Source organism: Garra rufa, chromosome 3 (genome assembly GCF_049309525.1).
Source record: "Garra rufa chromosome 3, GarRuf1.0, whole genome shotgun sequence".
NCBI lineage: Eukaryota > Metazoa > Chordata > Actinopteri > Cypriniformes > Cyprinidae > Garra > Garra rufa.
In genome coordinates, this window is record NC_133363.1 from 44,960,252 (window position 1) to 44,978,218 (window position 17,967).

A 17,967-nucleotide genomic window follows, 5' to 3' on the forward strand; every position below is an offset into this window, starting at 1 on the left:
ATTACATATTGATTGTAATCTTATATATAATTCGCACACGTGTACATAGTGAAGATTACAATTAAGCTCAATATTTCGAGAATTAAAAATGATAAAAACTAAGCATTAATGATAATGCGTCGTGTGCATAATGATGATGTTTCATCTAAGATATTATTTAGAAAAGTATGTAGGGAAATAAATTTGGCACCTGAGGTAACTTTATGCCAGCTATCATCTGATTTTTTCATTGAAATTTACCATTTTAATTATTTTTAAAGCCATCATGTTGAATAGGCCCCACTAAATTACATATTTTATGTAAAATTTTGGATTTTGACAATGTTATTGAAAAACAAAAGTAAAAACTTTCAACAATTATGAGGGTATCATTTTATATGGTCCATTTTTATCTCATTTCAGAATACAAAAAATTTTAAATGAATGACTGTAGATTACAAATGTGATCCTAGACCACAAAAACACAAACCAATCATAACATTTTTTTTTTTATATAAATAAGCTTTCCATTGATGTATAGTTTGTTAGGATAGGACAATATTTGGCTGAGATACAACTATTTGAAAATCTGGAATCTGAGGGTGCAAAAAAATCTAAATATTGATAAAAAGTTGTTAAAATTAAGTTCTTAGCAATGCATATTACTAATCCAGAATTAAGCTTTGATATATTTACGGTAGGAAATTTACATAATATTTTCATGGAAAATGAAGAAAAAAAAAGAAAAATTATAATTTTCATACAATGTATTTTTGCCTATTGCTACAAATATACCTATGCTACTTAGAAGTGTTTTTGTGGTCCAGGGTCACAAATGTTAAAAATTACACGTTAACAAAAAGACATACAAGAAAATATTGAATTAAATTAAAAAAAATGATAGATAAATTAATTTCAAAATTTTTCCAATGAAATAAATCTCAAACATATATATTAAATGGTATTATTTTCCAATTTCTTGCATTAGATCTGTCTCTTTTCTACTGATGTGTTAAAATGTCAGTGGACATCTATTAATAGAGAGAAAGAGAGAGTAATGAGGATCAGTTAGTGGTTTGCCTTCGTAAGTTTTGCACTCCTTGACCGGATCACAGCATGAATAGACTGAGAGAAAAAAGAGGCGGGAGGTTTGGAGAGTCCAACTGTCATTCAGTAAACAAAGAGACTGATTATGTGGGCAAAATCTCTAATCAAAAGGTATACTGGAGAAAATAAAAATTGCAGAAAATATTGACTCAAACCATTAGCACAATCAGATGTTTGAAGTCAGCTTTGGTTCTGTGCGAACACTCACCGCTTTACAAATATGTGCAAGGACAAGATCAGAATTCACTAAGACCAACTGCAATACAGTTTTTTTATATTACAATGATTTCACCACTGTTGATTAAATAACCCTATTTTTAACCCAACTAAAAATCAGAGATGACTTTTAGCCATCTATATGCTAATGAACTCCTAAAAGATTACAAAATGATCTTTTAGTGGATATATGCAGTTAAAAATTTAGTATTTCTCTTCTTGATCAATAATATTCATGTTTCAGTTGTTTCAGTTTACACTCACAGGCTTATCCAATAAAACTGTCCAATAAAATACTCTCTAGAATGAGAATCCCCAAAAGCACATGACTAGCAAGTAGCAAAACATAATTCACAGCCCTGAAAAAGCCCTGAACATCATTAATGTAAGTCAACATATTTTCAAACTTCAATCTTACATTTATTAAACATCATGAAGCTAAAAAAAGAGCAAAAAAAGCTAGCAAACCTAATACTAAACTTTATTATATTAAAGGTTTAAATAAAAAAAAATATATAAAGTTGATTAAAAGTGATGAGATCTTTAATTTTCCTTCTTTTGATTTAACATAGAGGTTTAGTTGTGAGTACCTTTCACAATGATGAAAAGGTCACAGTTTACATTTAAAGAGCAGTAGCTTAAAAAATGTTTCCATTCACTAAGTATTGATCAAAACGCTGAAATTTGTAAGGAAAGTACCCTTTTATGCATCATTGGGACTAAATAACCACACATGATGAGCTAAATAGAGTGAAGGACAGTCATAGTATGAACCAAAATAGAAGGTTTAGGAAAGTGTAAAAAATAATACCTGTTGGTTCATAGGTTTTGCAGTGACTGTGCATATACAGACAATATTTGAGATCTATACATAGCTGTTAACTCACATCTCTGCTGGTTGGCTGTACATGTGCTGCTAGGCAAAGCGAACTTCAAACATATGTTTGCAAGCGCAGTGACATTAAGCTGTCAATCCACCCATTCATGACCCAGATGTGCTCAAAGGACACAAAGCCGTCTCCCAAACAACAGCTCTAATAGAGTACAGCCAGTCTAAGGCACATTCTGACCCCGTAAGAACATCCACGCTTTTGCCGCATGCTCAAGAGGGGCGGTAGTGGTAGGAAAGGGTTTTAAGCTATAGATCAGCCAAATTCACAAACCAGTATCAATGTGCTTATTGATTTCCTCTTCTCTATATAATGATCCTTCATTGCAGCAGGTGTTGGTAATTTTTCTGTGTGAATGCGTGTGAATGTGTCAATGCTATTTGGAATGTATCAACAGCGCTCATCCACACAATGTGAATGGCACTACAAAAACTCTACAAACACTACAAAAGGTTTGACAGCTACAGAGTTTAAAAACAAGTGATTGTTGTATGATTTCATGCATTATTCTTTTTAAGATTTACGAGTATTTAAGGTCTGCCTGCTCTGAACAAAATGTGTTGGATTTCATGTACATCTGTTCCACATGAATAAATTAAGAAACACAAGCATCATTTGTTAATGTAACTTCATCTGCATGGAATGAAATTCTTTTTAGGTGAAAATTCTGTCATTGTTTACTCATACACAAATTGTTCCAAACCTGTATAATTTTCAAAATCTTCGTTCGTGTTCTGCTGAAGAAACAAAGTCACCTACATCTTGGATGCCCTGGGGGTAAGCTGATAAACATCAAATTTTCATTTTTGGGTGAACTATCCCTTTAATGGTTACCAGCAACTGTTTGGTTCCCAACATTCGTCAAAATACCTTCTTTTGTGTTAAACAGTAGGAAGAAATTTATACGGCTTTGGAATAACATGAGGAAATGATGACAGAATTTTTAGATGAACAGGACCTTTTCAAAATCGTTCCGGTATAAGAAGTTGTAACATTAACCGGTAATGTGCTTAAGTGTATTTAAGTACACTGTAAAAAGTTTGCTGTAAATTTTACAGTAACTTACTGGCAGCTGGATGCCAGTAAGTTACTGTAAAAATGTTTACAGTATTAATACTGTAAGTGCATTTACAGTACTAAAAGGTCTTTACTGTAATTTCATTTACAGTATTTTTACTGTAATTTCATTTAAAGTATTTTTACTGTAATTTCATTTACAGTATTTTTACTGTAATTTCATTTACAGTGTTTTTACTGTATCTTCAATTACAGTATTTTTACTGTATTTTCAATTACAGTATCAGTACTATAGAGTTTATTTTCATTTATTTTAAACATTTTTTACCTGTAAAAACAATCCAATTAACCTACAGCACTGTAATTCAAGATTTTTACCACCCCAACCCCATAAAAATCACAATAACTCATAAGCATTAGTTCTGATAATATTCTTTTTAATTGTTGAACATTTTCTTTTTAAAAGTACAGAGACTTTGTATCATGGCAAACATACACATACTGAAAAGCAAAAATAAGTAAGTACACTACCAGTCATAAGTTTTTGAACACTAAGATTTTTTTAAAGTATTCTCTTCTGCTTACCAAGCCTGCATTAATTTGATCCAAATTTAATTTATTCCTTTGATCAAAGCTGAATTTTCAGCATCATTACTCGTCTTCAGTATCACATGATCCTTCAGAAATCATTCTAGTATGCTGATAAACATTATTTAATTTTTAGATTTTTCAGGATTCTTTGATGAATAGAAAGATATTATTTAGCAAGGATGATTTAAATTGATCAAAAGTGATAATAAAGACATTCATAATGTTACAAACTATTTCTGTTTCAGATAAATGCTGTTTATCTGAACTTTCTATTCATCAAAGAAACCTGAAAAAAAATGTACTCCACTGTTTTTAGCATTATAATAATTTCAGCAACATCATAATAATAGTTTTTGAGCAGACAATCAAATTATTAGAATGATTTCTGAAGGATCATGTGACTGCAGTAATGATGCTAAAAATTAAGGTTTGATCACAGCAATAAATTACATTTTAAAATATATTCAAAAAGAAAACAGTTATTTTAAATAATAAAAATGGTTCAAAAGTGTATTGTTTTTGCTGTACTTTGGACCAAATGAATGCAGGCTTAGTGAGCAGAAGAGACCTTCTTTAAAAACATTTAAAATCTTACTGTTCAAAAGCTTTGTCTGGTAGTGTAAATAAAATAAAATCATACAGTAAAAATGTGTTTGTGTTGTGTTAAATTTTAGTAGTTTTGAGTCAAAGTTGACAAGCTCTCTGATGAGAAACGGCAGAATGGGATTCAGGCTGATGCTTGTTGTTTGCACCCTCTTTCCAGAAGTCCATCTGATCTGTGACTGTCAATGCATTTGCTGCCACAAAGGTTGACTGTCTGAACAAACCTGCAAGCACAAGAAAAACAGTGTTTAAAGAATTTGCCTCAACTGTCAAACTTGGTGCTGTATGCATTTAAAAAAAAAAAATGATATACTACATACGAACGCAGTAGTAAGAAAAAAAACTGAAGAAACTTTTTCTTGAAATTTGTTATAAAGAATTTTATGAATGGGTCAGTAAGTCACTGATTCTAGGTGTTTAAAAAAGGTAAATTCATTCAGTAATGAAACACTGCTGTGTGCAGAGATGCACAACATGGCTTTGTTAAGAACCGTTTTTACTAAATGGAGCAAAAAGACAATATTTTCTTCTTGATTTAAAGGAGAACTCCGGTGTGATTTTGACCTACAGTGTATTGAATCATGATACCGAGTGTGAACGTACCTTGCATATCTCATCTCGTCTTGTCCACTGCAGTCCGAAATCTGGGGTCAGTTATCCGATGCTCACAACAGGTTGTCAATGAGAGTCAACAGGGCATCGAAGAAGCCATGTAAATAAATCACTGTTTTACGCCATTTACGAGGCACAAAGTAGCTCCACACTTCATTGGTAGACTTCCAAGGGCCCTGACATTTAAAACGAGACATTTATAACTCAGAAAAAGCACCGGTAGTTTATTTACGAGAAGATTTATACAGACAGTTCCTGCAAGAAAAAATCCGGCCGCCGCCATCTTAAATTTAGTCACGATAAGTCGAGTGTCGAGCACCAAGGAATTTATCAGGTTATCAACTTATCAGGTTGTAGTTTCCTTCGTGCTCGACACTCGACTTATCGTGACTAAATTTAAGATGGTGGCGGCCGCTAAACTTCTTGCAGTTACTGTCTGTATAAATCTACTTGTAAATAAACTCCCGGTGCTTTTTCTGAGTTCTCAATGTCTCGTTTTAAATGTCAGGGCCCTTGGAAGTCTACCAATGAAGTGTGGAGCTACTTTGTGCCTCGTAAATGGCGTAAAACAGTGATTTATTTACATGGCTTCTTCGATGCCCTATTGACTCTCATTGACAACCTGTTGTGAGCATCGGATAACTGACCCCAGATTTCGGACTGCAGTGGACAAGACGAGATGAGATATGCAAGGTACGTTTACAGTCGGTATCATGATTCAATACACTTTAGGTCAAAATCACACCGGAGTTCTCCTTTAAATCACTTAATATTACATTCTTGTTTATTGAATTTTGTTGCCCTGACACTTAGTAAAGTCTGCCACAGACCATGCTAAATGCTAACCAATCTGTTCATATAAACATTCTAAACAGGTGTGTGTTTCCTAGAAAGTCTGTGCATATAATAGGCCTACTATGATTAAAAATCTATATTTGTTGTTTTACAGTAACAATAATCTAAATTGACAGACAGTAAGATTGCTATTATGAATTTAAAGGTTACAGTAAGTTAAAGATACCTGAAGCAGCTGCATTTTGCTGTTTAAATGCTGGTTTAATAGAAATAATTTTAATGCGCATGCAAACTCAATCTTGATGGTAATAAAAACATTCCCAGGAAATAAATGCCTTTCAAATGTGTACTTTAAATACAATATAACTTGCTTAGGATAAAAGCATCTGAAAAATGCATGAATGTAAATGCAATGTAAAACAAAATATGTTTTAGGTTACCTTATTCTGCATGTCTGTAAAATGGACAGCTGGCTGTATGATGATTCTGCATCTGATGGTCAGCATCCAGTAAGTGCTTGGAGAAATCTCCTGTAACAGACAGTGTCACAACACCCTTTTAGTGTTACTATAGTTTATGATCAGAAAAGACAACTACTGTACAGTAATAAAATTTACATTTTTAATAAAATAAACATTTATAATATTTATTAGCAAAACTTGCTATATTAATATATTGCTAGCTCGTTACTCTCTTTAAAAAGTTAACCTGTTCTGCAAGTCAGTGGAGAACAGCAGCCTGTGGCTAATTTGGCTAATTTAGTAACGTTAACATTAACTTAGTTAAATTGATGAAAGGGGAAGCTCACCTGTTGTTTGCACCGCGACGACGGCAATCACCAGAAAAGACTCTAATACACCTCCGATGCAGACGACATGACCACGAGACCACAAACTTGAAAATAAAACACAAAAGATGCAGTTAACCGCGGTGTTTCAGTTTTACCTCAGTGTTTCATGTTAGCGCGCTGTTTATGTCACGTCTGTCACTGAAGGGACCGTCTATAAAGTTACATACGACATTCATACACACATTTCTTACTTAAACATCATTTGAAGAGAATTACCTTGCTAGCTATAAAGAGGCAGCGTTTAAAAGATATTATGCTGCTCTGTGACTAACGTTAAGTTTGTCAACTTCGGCTTACTGACATTATTAACTTACCAGTTCATGTTATCGTCGATACTATGGCAGTCATTCACAGAAGAAGATCCAAAATACACCTCCGACGTTACAGACGACATCCAGACCAGAAACTTGAAAATAACAAACAAAAGAAGGGCTTGAAAATACAGTTTAAAATCTCCACAGAAACAGTGGTGTTGCTTAACGCACTTTACCTCAGTATTTCACCTCAGTTTGCTGTTAAGCTTGAGTAAGTGCTCGTCAGACGAACTAACTTGCATTAAAGGGCAGCCGAATATACAAACGTGTTTCTCAGTTTAAATAAAGTTTATTTCGACTAATATAGGTCACCTTAATTTACTCACCAGTCCATGTTTTCACCGTTATGGCGGCGCCCCGGCCGTCAGTCAGAAAAAAAAGGCTACCGACATGAAAAACACGATGAATATTGTTAGTTTGCTGTTAACAAGTGAAAACAATTTAAAATTGTTCAGTTTTTCATAAAACAGAAATAATATACTAACCTTTTTGTCGAGTTATTGATGCAACATTTCTCTTTTGTCCTTTTTACCGCCACTTCCTCTCAACAGGAGAAAAAAAAATCTCCCTTGCCATTGGTCAATTTTTCGCGGGCAAGTTCACTACTGTAAACGGATTTACAGTAGTGGAGAATTACAGTAGTGATTATATATTTTCCCATAATCCTTTGCAGTTTACAGTAAAATACTGTATATACATTTTACAGTATCTTACTGTAGATATTACAGTAAAATACTGTTCAAATTACAAAAATCGGTTACAGTGTAGTCTCAATATGATTTTGTATGGTTCCCTGACAGACCATTTAATTGTAGGATAAACTTCAAGCTACAGTATTAATAGCACATATTTGTATGCTGAATATATTCAATACTCCATAAAAAAGCTAAAAGCTCCACAATAGTAACCTGGTGTAATTAAAATGGTTCCCCTTTTCTCAGAAACACATGAAATAATATTTAACATTTTTAAGTCTCATGCAAAGCATGCTTTGGAACTACAGATTTAGTCCACCTCTGCTCTGTAGTGAATGGGTGCCATCAGAATTAGATTGTTAGAACCACTGGGACCAATGGCCTCTACAATCCACTGCTTTTGTTAAACTCAGCCCTGCCCATTCAAGGCCTGTCTCAGAATAGGCTTTAACAGTGATTGTACATTCAGATTTACAGTCACTATAAAACTGACACATACAGCAACAACTCTATATTATAGCTGTCACTGCATTGATATAATTCCGTTACTTGACACTTTAATTGTATAACTGTCACAACATGAGCAAACAACAGCTTTTCTAAAGCCGGTTCTCTTAATTCGAAGTATTCTCCAAAATGCTATGACACCCTCCTCCTTCACAATGTTACCTAACACTTTCAAATCTCATGGAAGAATACACAGCAGACTCGATAACAACAAGCTTATGACATAAGTTGTCATGCAGCTCATTACCGTATCGGCTAGAGCACCGTCCAAGAAAAGAATTGAAGTTTTTCACAGGGGATATAGTTAAGGACAGCAAAATAACAATCTACTTGTCACTTTGCAACACTTGCTATTCAATGCCAACTTAGAGAAAGAGAGCTATAATTTTGTTGTACCATGTTTCCTCAGTAAGGAAAAGCAAATGTATCACAGATAAATCATAGATTTTATTATAGCACCAGAGGCTATACAAGGGGAGGGAAAGATGTGACAAATAAAACACAGTATGTATTCTTACTAGCTTTAGTTTTGATCCATGTTGCTATGAACTGGTATAACGGACAAGGTTTTGGGAACCTGAGTCATCACAAAAGGGCACTGGCCCAGTGATCACCGGTAAAGTTGTTATAGGCTATGAGGCGGACGACCGTTTGGATGGGTTATCGTCTTCCGTCCACCGAAAGCAGGAAAGGACCACAGTTGAACATACATTGGCCTTTTTCAGTTAAAAACAAACCGAGATACTTAAATACTCCTCTTTACATATACACATAGTTGTGCCGCGAGAGCGTTTTCACTTACAAACATATAAAAATACTCATTAACTAGTCTGATAAGAAAATAATGTATAAAAGTATATAGTAAAAACATTTAATCATGTCCATTCAAAAGATCACTTCCATCTTTTTTCTTATATTACATGATGATAAAACACAAAAACTAAAATAGTTTATTTGTATCCCTCATACAGAAATGCACGCTGGAAAAAAAGGAAGACGAAAATAAAACGTGACATGATGCAATAGTGATATGAACCCTTGGAGTATGAAGCCAGGAAGGAAATGATCACCTGTCAGATGAGAAATACCAGATTTAAGTGTGAATGTCACAGAGACGTCAAACCATATTAAAAAAAAAAAAAAAAGAAAAAAGTCTTGAGGGAATGTGGATGTCTGGCGTGTAATATCTTTCGTATAATCTAAAAAAACCTTGATTTTATCTGATCATATACATGAAAATATACTTAAAAGATGCCTGGGATGTCAGCAGTTCAATTGTCCCCTTTGAAACGGAGTCCTCGCGCTGTTTCAGTCACTTAAATACGTTTCCAAACTGATAAAAAACAAAATCGGTGTAAAAGTGAATTGAAATACAAGGCCAGAAAAAGAGACAATTATTTCAGGGGTACCTAGTAGAGAACAGACAGCCTATTGTGCACTACTGAATGAGCAGACATCGTCAGAACATTGTGAAAACACTGTAAATGGAGCAACCTGAGTCTGAAGATAGTCTGTAGAAATCTGAGCTGACTAAACAATCTGGCTACATGTAGAATACATTTCACAATCACAGAACGTAAAGGGAAAGTTCAACCAAAGATGAACGTTCTCTTTTCTTTCCAAACCTGGATGACTTTCTTTCTACTGTGAAACACAAAATTAGATATTTTGAAATGTGTTTTGTCCAAATATTGAAAAGCCATGGGGGCTAAAACAACTATCGACTTTCAATTCTGCATGTAATCAGTACAGGACAAAAAATACGGGAAAAAAGTTTATGGTACTGTATGACTATAAACTACCAGTCAAAAGTTTTTTATTAATGGTTTTAACGTCTCTTCTGCTCACCAAGCCTGCATTTATTTGATCCAAAGTACAGCAAAAACAGTTACATTTTGAAATAGTTTTACTATTTAAAATAACTAGTTTCTATTTGAATATATTTTTAAAATGTAATTTATTCCTGTGGTCAAAACTACCTTTTCAGCATCATTACTCCAGTCTTCAGTGTCACATGATCCTTCAGAAATCATTCTAATATGCTGATTTGCTGTTCAAGAAACATTTATCAATCTCTAAAACAGTTGGATTCTTTGCTGAATAGAAAGGTCCAAAGATCAGCATTTATCTGAAATAAAAAGCTTTTGTAACATTATACTATACCATTCAGTATAAACGTTTTGGGAAAGAAATGATAGAAATTAATACTTTTATTTAGCAAGAATGCTTTAAATTGATCAAAAGTGATAAAGACATTTATAACGTCACAGAAGAAAAAAAAATCTATTCATCAAAGAAACCTGAAAAAAAATCTACTCTGTTTTCAACATAAAAATAATAATAAATGTTTTTTGAGCAGCAAATCAACCTATTAGAATGATTTCTGAAGAATCATGTGACAATGACTGGAGTAATGATGCTAAAAATTCAGCTTTGAAATCACAGGAATAAATTACATTTTAAAATATATTCAAATCGAAAACAGTTATTTTAAATAGTAAAAATATTTCAAACTTTTACCGTTTTTGCTGTTCTTTGGTTCAAATAAATGCAGGCTTGGTGAGCAAAAGAGACTTCTTTAGAAAACCTTTGACTGGTAGGGTACAATAATAATAATAATTTAAAAGTAATAAAAAATACTACTTTTATTTTTTTATTAAACTTATAAAAAATACAATTAATAAAGACATAAAATACTATATATAAAACTGACAGAGTATTTAATTATCATAATAGATTTAATTTTACTTTAATTTTGCTTAGTTATTTTTGTGGAAAACCGCAGGGAGACCTTAAAACGTTTCTTTTGTTGACAAAGGCAGAAATGGTTTCTCTTGCTTTAACGCAATTTTTATGTTCCGCAGACAAAAAGGTTTGGTTTGGAACAGATTAGAGTGAGTAAATGATTAGTCATTTTTAGGTGAACTATCCCTTTAAAAGAATCAAATCCATACATGCCAAGAAGCCTTACAATGCAAACAAAAGACATCTTGAACAAACAATAAGTTGGGAAACCGACTTCACTGCTGACAAAATTGGCATAATGTTAGAGGCTATCTATGTACATATCTGCGAGTACATTATTGTTTTAATGCATGTCAAAACAAGCTCGTCAACCTCACACACGGTACTCTGCCACTGAGTTTCCTCATTATAAAGATGGTCTCAACTCACACAATTCTTCACTTATGTACAATCGCTGCTTAGCATATGGAAGTAAAAACAGATATGGCACAACACACACACACTCACACACAAAGCTTCAGAACATCATCTCACTCTACTAAAAGTCATCTGCAATCCCAATGGTGTTTCGTTTAGTCTTTCCATCTCAGCAAAAGTACAAATGTCACAAAGGCAAGAGAAAAAAAATCCTTCAAAATACAAAAAAGGAATTGCGTGTGTGTTTTATAGCAAATTTGTAAGAAGCGATGTTTAGTGTTGGGGCACGATTACCATATTCTGATGTCAGTACTCTAGTTGAAGGTAGAATGGTGAGTTCGATCAAGATTTTGTCAGTTTGGTTCTTCTAGTAGTGAAGTCCTAGAGGCACAAATGTCCCCGATAAGGCTATGAGAGAGACTGCTGTTTTGAAGACATGCACATGTAGAAAGGCAGCGAGTTCATCCGCACAGGACGTGATGTCAGAAGGCAGGGTGGGGGGCAGGGACCGGTGACAGCAGCTGGGTGAGTGGCGGCAGTGAGAAGCCAATTAGACAATCACACAATGGCAGCCGCTCTTATCTTTCTCTTTGCGCGTGGGCTCCGGCGAGGGTGGGCACTCTTGCTCCTGGAACTTCCTGTGAGAGGATGTCACAATCAGTCAAAACGTGGTGTAATCGCTGAGCTCGATTTAAGATCTGCCATTACATGCCATAAAAGAGATTTGGTTTCCAACTGAATTTATTTTAATTTACCTTTCACTAAAACTACTACTAACAAGGCTAAAATAAAATGTCAATAGAAAAGCTAAAGAATAGAAATAGAAATTTATTGAAATTAATGAATTTAAACTGAAGTTACTGAAATGTAAACATTTATTAATAAAAATTAAAGGTAAATAGAAATTGGCAAAAGCACAAAATATTGATAAAAGCACACAACAAATTTACAAAAACTTAAATTAAAATTAAACTAAAATTAGTTTCACTTTCTTCTGTGAAACACAAAAAGAGATATATTAAAATGAACGAATGAATGAAAAATTAAAAATACTGTTTTTGTCAGCTTATTGAAATTTACCAGTTTAAGATGAAGTACTAAAATTACAGAAACATAATTTAAAAATTAAAGCTAAATAGAAATTGACAAAAGCTCATAGCATATTGACAAAAGCACACAACAAAATTACTAAAACGTAAATTAAAATGAATAATAATTTAATAATATAATAGTATATTATAAATAATACTAAAATAACTCTGAACTGAAAACATTTACTCTGAACACAAATTATTCAGTATGGCTACTGGTAATAAGGCTAAAATAAAGTGTAAATATAAAATCTAAAAGGAAAAAAAAACTTAAATGAAAATTTGAAATAATTAACCAGTTTAAATTAAGTACTAAAATTACAGAAACATATAACAATTTATTAATACAAATTAAAGCTAGAAATTGAGAAAAGCAAATAAAATATTGACAAAAGCACCCAACAAAATGACTAAAAATAAAGCTAATTTAATAATATAATAGTATATAAATAATACTAAAATAAAACTGAACTGAAAGCAGACTGCACACAGATTGTTCAGTAAGGCTGAAATAAAATGTAAATATAAAACCTAAAAAAAACAAACAAGAAATGCCGTCTTTGACAGCTTATTAAAATAAATCAGTTTAAGCTGAAGTACTAAAATTACAGAAACAATAACAATTTATTAATAAAAATGAAAGCTAAATAGAAATTTACAAAACCACATAACAAAGTCAGCAAAACTTAAAATAAAAATTGAAAAACATAATTTAATGCTACAATAGTATATAAATTATACTAAAATGTGACCCTGGACCACAAAACCTTAAAGTCTTAAGGTTCAATTTTTTTAAATTTCTGTATGGTTTGTTAGAATAGGACATTATTTCGCCAAGATACAACTATTTGAATCTGAGGGTGAAAAAAAATCTAAATACTGAGAAAATGGCCTTTAAAGTTGTCCAAATGAAGTTTTTAGCAATGCATCTTATCAATCAAAAATTAAGTTTTGATATAATTTACAGAATATCATCATGGAACATGATCTTTACTTAATATCCTAATGATTTTTGGCATAAAGGAAAAATCAATCATTTTGACTCATACAATGTATTGTTAGCTATTCCTACAAATATACCCGTGCTACTTATGACTGGTTTTGGTCCAGGGTCACAAATAATACTGAACTGAAAACATTTAAGCTGCACACATATTCCCAATCTGTTCAGTATGGTTATGTTTTTGTTTCAAAAGGAAAGAGATTAAAGGATATTGTATCCCATAATACATTTTTACCCATAAAACTGGATAAATATGCAACATAATGACAACGTTGTAGCATACTATTGTTTGAAATGTTTATCAGTTCTTAGTGTGTACAGATTTACATACTTTTTTCAAAAACAGTAAGTATGCAAGTGTTCTATTATAACCACAGCCTGCTGTTTATCTGCTGCCACCATCTGGTGGTAAAATAGCATTGTATGACACACACACACACACACACACACACACACACACACACACACACACACACACACACACACACACACACCACACCACACACACACACACACACACACACCACACCACACCACACACACACACACACACACACACACACACATGTTGGGTTTACATGTTTTATGGGGACATTCCATAGGCGTAATGGTTTTTATACTGTACAAACCGTACTTTCTATCGCCCTACACCTACCCTACACCTAAACCTAGCCCTCACAGGAGATTGTGCATACTTTTACTTCATCAAAAAAACTCATTGTGCATGATTTATAAGCCTGTTTCCTCATGGGGACCTGAGAAATGTCCCCACAAGGTCAAAATCTACTGGTATTCCTATCCTTGTGGGGACATTTGGTCCCCACAACGTGATGAATACCAGGTACACACACACACACACACACACCTACCTTATGACTCGGACCAGCTCGTGGAAAGCCTGGTCTACATTCATACGGATCTTAGCTGAGGCCTCCATGTATGTGACTTTGAGTTGCCGGGCGAGCTGCTGACCCTCCTCCTGGGTCACCTGAAAAAGAAACCTCTCTTCAATTAAAATCCTGTTATGCACTTCATTTTTTGTTCCTATCACAATTTTTTCTTTCTGCTTTATTGATTAATATGTCTTAAAAGGTTCCTTTCATAAAGGTAAAGACAACTGATGCTATTAATTAGAACAGGCTGACATTCTTTGTTCTGACACTAGGTGGCAGCGTAACACAATCTGAGTGTCTTTCTATGCACTCAATAACCCCATTTCTTTTATTACCATCTCTCTCCCTCACAGACACACACATAGTCTCTGTGATATTTTTCGGTCTTTCAGCTCATTGATTTTCAGGACTGAATTTCATCCACATTTAATTACAGTGACATCGTGCTCTTGAGTTCTGTATATATGTGTACAATATGTACTACTATGTCGACAGAATGGATACAATAGTCTGCCTAGTCATGCTATGATTGCAGCTCAGACAAAAAGTATTAAAATGCTCATATCAATACCGATTCAGTGTAGTGCTCTGAAATTACAGTACTTGACATGATTCATGCCACTCACTTGTCTCTGTTGCTCAAGATCAGCTTTGTTACCCACTAGAATCATGGGAAATTCATCCCGGTCCTTCACTCTCAAAATTTGCCGCTGAAACTTGTAGATCTCTTCAAAGCTGAGGGAAAACAAGATGATGCATATCCATTAAAATAGCCCAAACAGCTTCAAACTAGCAATGCATTTTCTCTCTCTCAGACATATGTGACCCTGGACCACAAAACCAGTCTTAAGTAGCTGGGGTATATTTGTAGCAATAGCCAAAAATACATAGTATGGGTCAAAATTATTGATTTTTCTTTATGTCAAAAATCATTAGGAAATTAAGTAAAGATCATGTTACATTAAGATTTTTTTGTAAAATTCCTACTGTAAACCTATCAAAATGTAATTTTTGATTAGTAATATGCATTGTTAAGAACTTTATTTGGACAACTTTAAAGGTGATTTTCTCAGTATTTTGATTTTTTTGCACCCTTAGATTCCAGATTTTCAAATAGTTGTATCTCGGCCAAATATTGTCCTATCCTAACAAACTATACATCAATAGAAAGCTTATGTATTGAGCTTTCATATGATGTATATATCTCAGTTTTGTAAAATATAACCTTATGACTGGTTTTGTAGTCCAGGGTCACATATACACATAAATACAAATATGAACATTTCATCATATATTCATTCATATGTAGCTCCAAATGTCATAAAATGATAAATGTGAACCTGGACCACAAAACCAGTTTATAGATTTATACATCAGCTGAAAGCTGAATAAAGCTAAACAAGCTTTTCAAACAATATTTGGTTGAGATACAACTATTTGAAAATCTGGAATCTGAGGGTGCAAAAAAAATATTGAGAAAATTGCCTTTAAAGTTGTCCAAATTAAGTTCTTAATAATGCATATTACTAATAAAAAATTACAAAATATCTTAAATGGAACATGATTTTTACTTAATATCCTAAGGATTTTTGGCAAAAAGAAAAATCTATAATTTTGCCCCATACAATTTATTGTTGGCTTTTGGTATAAATATACCTGTGCTACTTATGACTGTTTTTGTTTTGTAAAAATTTGAAAAAAAAAAAAAAAAAAAAAAAAGCTTACCAGGTCTGCTTTTTTAAAATCAAAATTTTTTAATACAGTAAAATATACTGATTTGCTGGTAAAAAAAAAACATTTATTATTATTATCAGTGTTAATAACAGTAATGCTGATCAATATAATTTTGTGGAAACCATTAAGCATTTTCTTCGGGATCTGTTGCTGAACAAAAAGTTCAAAAGAACAGCATTTATTTATTTTTTATTTTAACAATGTAAAAGACTTTACTATCATTTTTTAAGAATATAATGCATTCTAACTGAATAGAGGTATTATTTTTTTTTTTAAATCTTACTAACGCCAGACTTATAATAATAAACAAAATATCTATACATCATATAACAAAATATTGAAAAAAGTGCCATTTATTAATTGTGACCCTCGACCACAAAACTAGTCTTAAGTAGCCCAGGTATATTTGTATATATTGTATATATTTCTTTTATGCCAAAAATCATTAGGATATTAGGTAAAGATCATGTAATATATAAAAATATATAAAAACTTTATTTTTGATTAGTAATGCATTGCTAAAAACTTCATTTGGACAACTTTAAAGGCGATTTTGATTTTTTTGCACCCTCAGATTCTCAGAATAGTTGTATCTTGGCCAAATATTGTCCTATCCTAACAAATATTGTCCTATCAAAACATTTCACAAAACAAAGTTTATTAGGCTTCAAAATAAGAAAATTAAATATACTGTTTAAAGTTAAGACAAAAAGACACTTGTCAAACTTTGTTTTTTTTATGCTAAGACACCTACTAATTTAACTAATTAAAAAAAAAAAAACTCTTTATAATGGGGCGATAACACATATGGTGTCGATATATCATGCATTCCTAGTGAGAACGTTTTCAGAAATGATGAAATGACAGCACACACATACACCCAAAAAGCAGAGTTACTCCTCTCCACAAAACCTAAAAGGAATGCAAGCCCACCCTTCCAGCTGACGAGCAGCTATCTCTCTGTTTTGGGCCACAGAACTGCATTACAGTACACAGGATGACAGGAGGTCACTCGGTTCTCATGCCGTTGCTATAAACTTTCCATTAACACTGTAAGACAGCTAGAAGCCGGCATACGGAGATCAGTGTGTGTGAGTTGGGGAGGGAAGGCCACTGATATGAGGTCTCTGTTGATTCTAACAGTTCGAGTCGTCTAAATGTCATCCAGGAGGAGGAAATGCTTGTCATGGGCTCTGGAGAGACTGCGAGAGAGTGTGTTCAGAGAGCCCTGTGCCATCAGCTCCGAGCGGCGTAATGTAAACGAAGGAAGGAAAGACTGTTTACAGCATAAACACAAAGTGGGAAGGACCCTAAGAGGGCACAAACCGGCTGATCACACACCGCATTCCTGGAGAACAGACACTGCAATGTGTGTGAGATCTGTTTATTTGCATATGCTGGGTTTCACTGAGACAAAACCTGGGGCGTAAATTAGCACGCTTCTAAATTTACAGTTACAGAAAATGTAAATGAGTGCAAGGAGGAGGGACGTTCAAAAAAATGAAAAGACAAAAACAGAATGAAAGTGAAACTGAGACAGACAATGTAGGGGAAAGGGGAAGAAAGAGAGAAAGTTGAGAGAAAACGTGAGTGGAACGTTGCTCACCTTCCCCGGTCAGTGACAGAGAAGACGAGAAGGAAGCCCTCCCCTGTCCTCATGTATTGTTCTCTCATGGCTCCAAACTCTTCCTGTCCTGCTGTATCCAGGACTAACAAACACAGAACAGCCATGTTAGTCACCTACAGACAGACTGCGCTGGGCACTGCATGCTCACTTTTTGCCATATCAGCACTATGGGTTTGATTACAACTGTATCTAAATTAGCTAAATGACTTTCTATTATATTCAATTTCTTTATTTATAGGCCTAGCAGGAGTCTCTATGGCAACGTTTAGGATTGACGTGCA

The 17,967-nt window shown here is 33.5% G+C and overlaps 1 protein-coding gene across 1 annotated transcript in view; it reads right to left on the reverse strand.

Annotated features, from left to right (window-relative positions):
- Positions 1-8,603: 8,603 nt before the first annotated feature.
- rras2 (RAS related 2) overlaps positions 8,604-17,967 on the reverse strand; it is a 60,455-nt gene continuing 51,091 nt past the window's right edge. Inside the window, exons 3-6 of the mRNA XM_073836234.1 lie at positions 17,666-17,768; positions 14,952-15,060; positions 14,302-14,420; positions 8,604-11,976 (exon numbers count right to left, since the gene is read on the reverse strand). Of these exons, the coding sequence (XP_073692335.1) occupies positions 11,889-11,976; positions 14,302-14,420; positions 14,952-15,060; positions 17,666-17,768 (419 nt within the window). The 3' untranslated portion in view covers positions 8,604-11,888. The remainder of the gene's footprint in view (positions 11,977-14,301; positions 14,421-14,951; positions 15,061-17,665; positions 17,769-17,967) is intronic.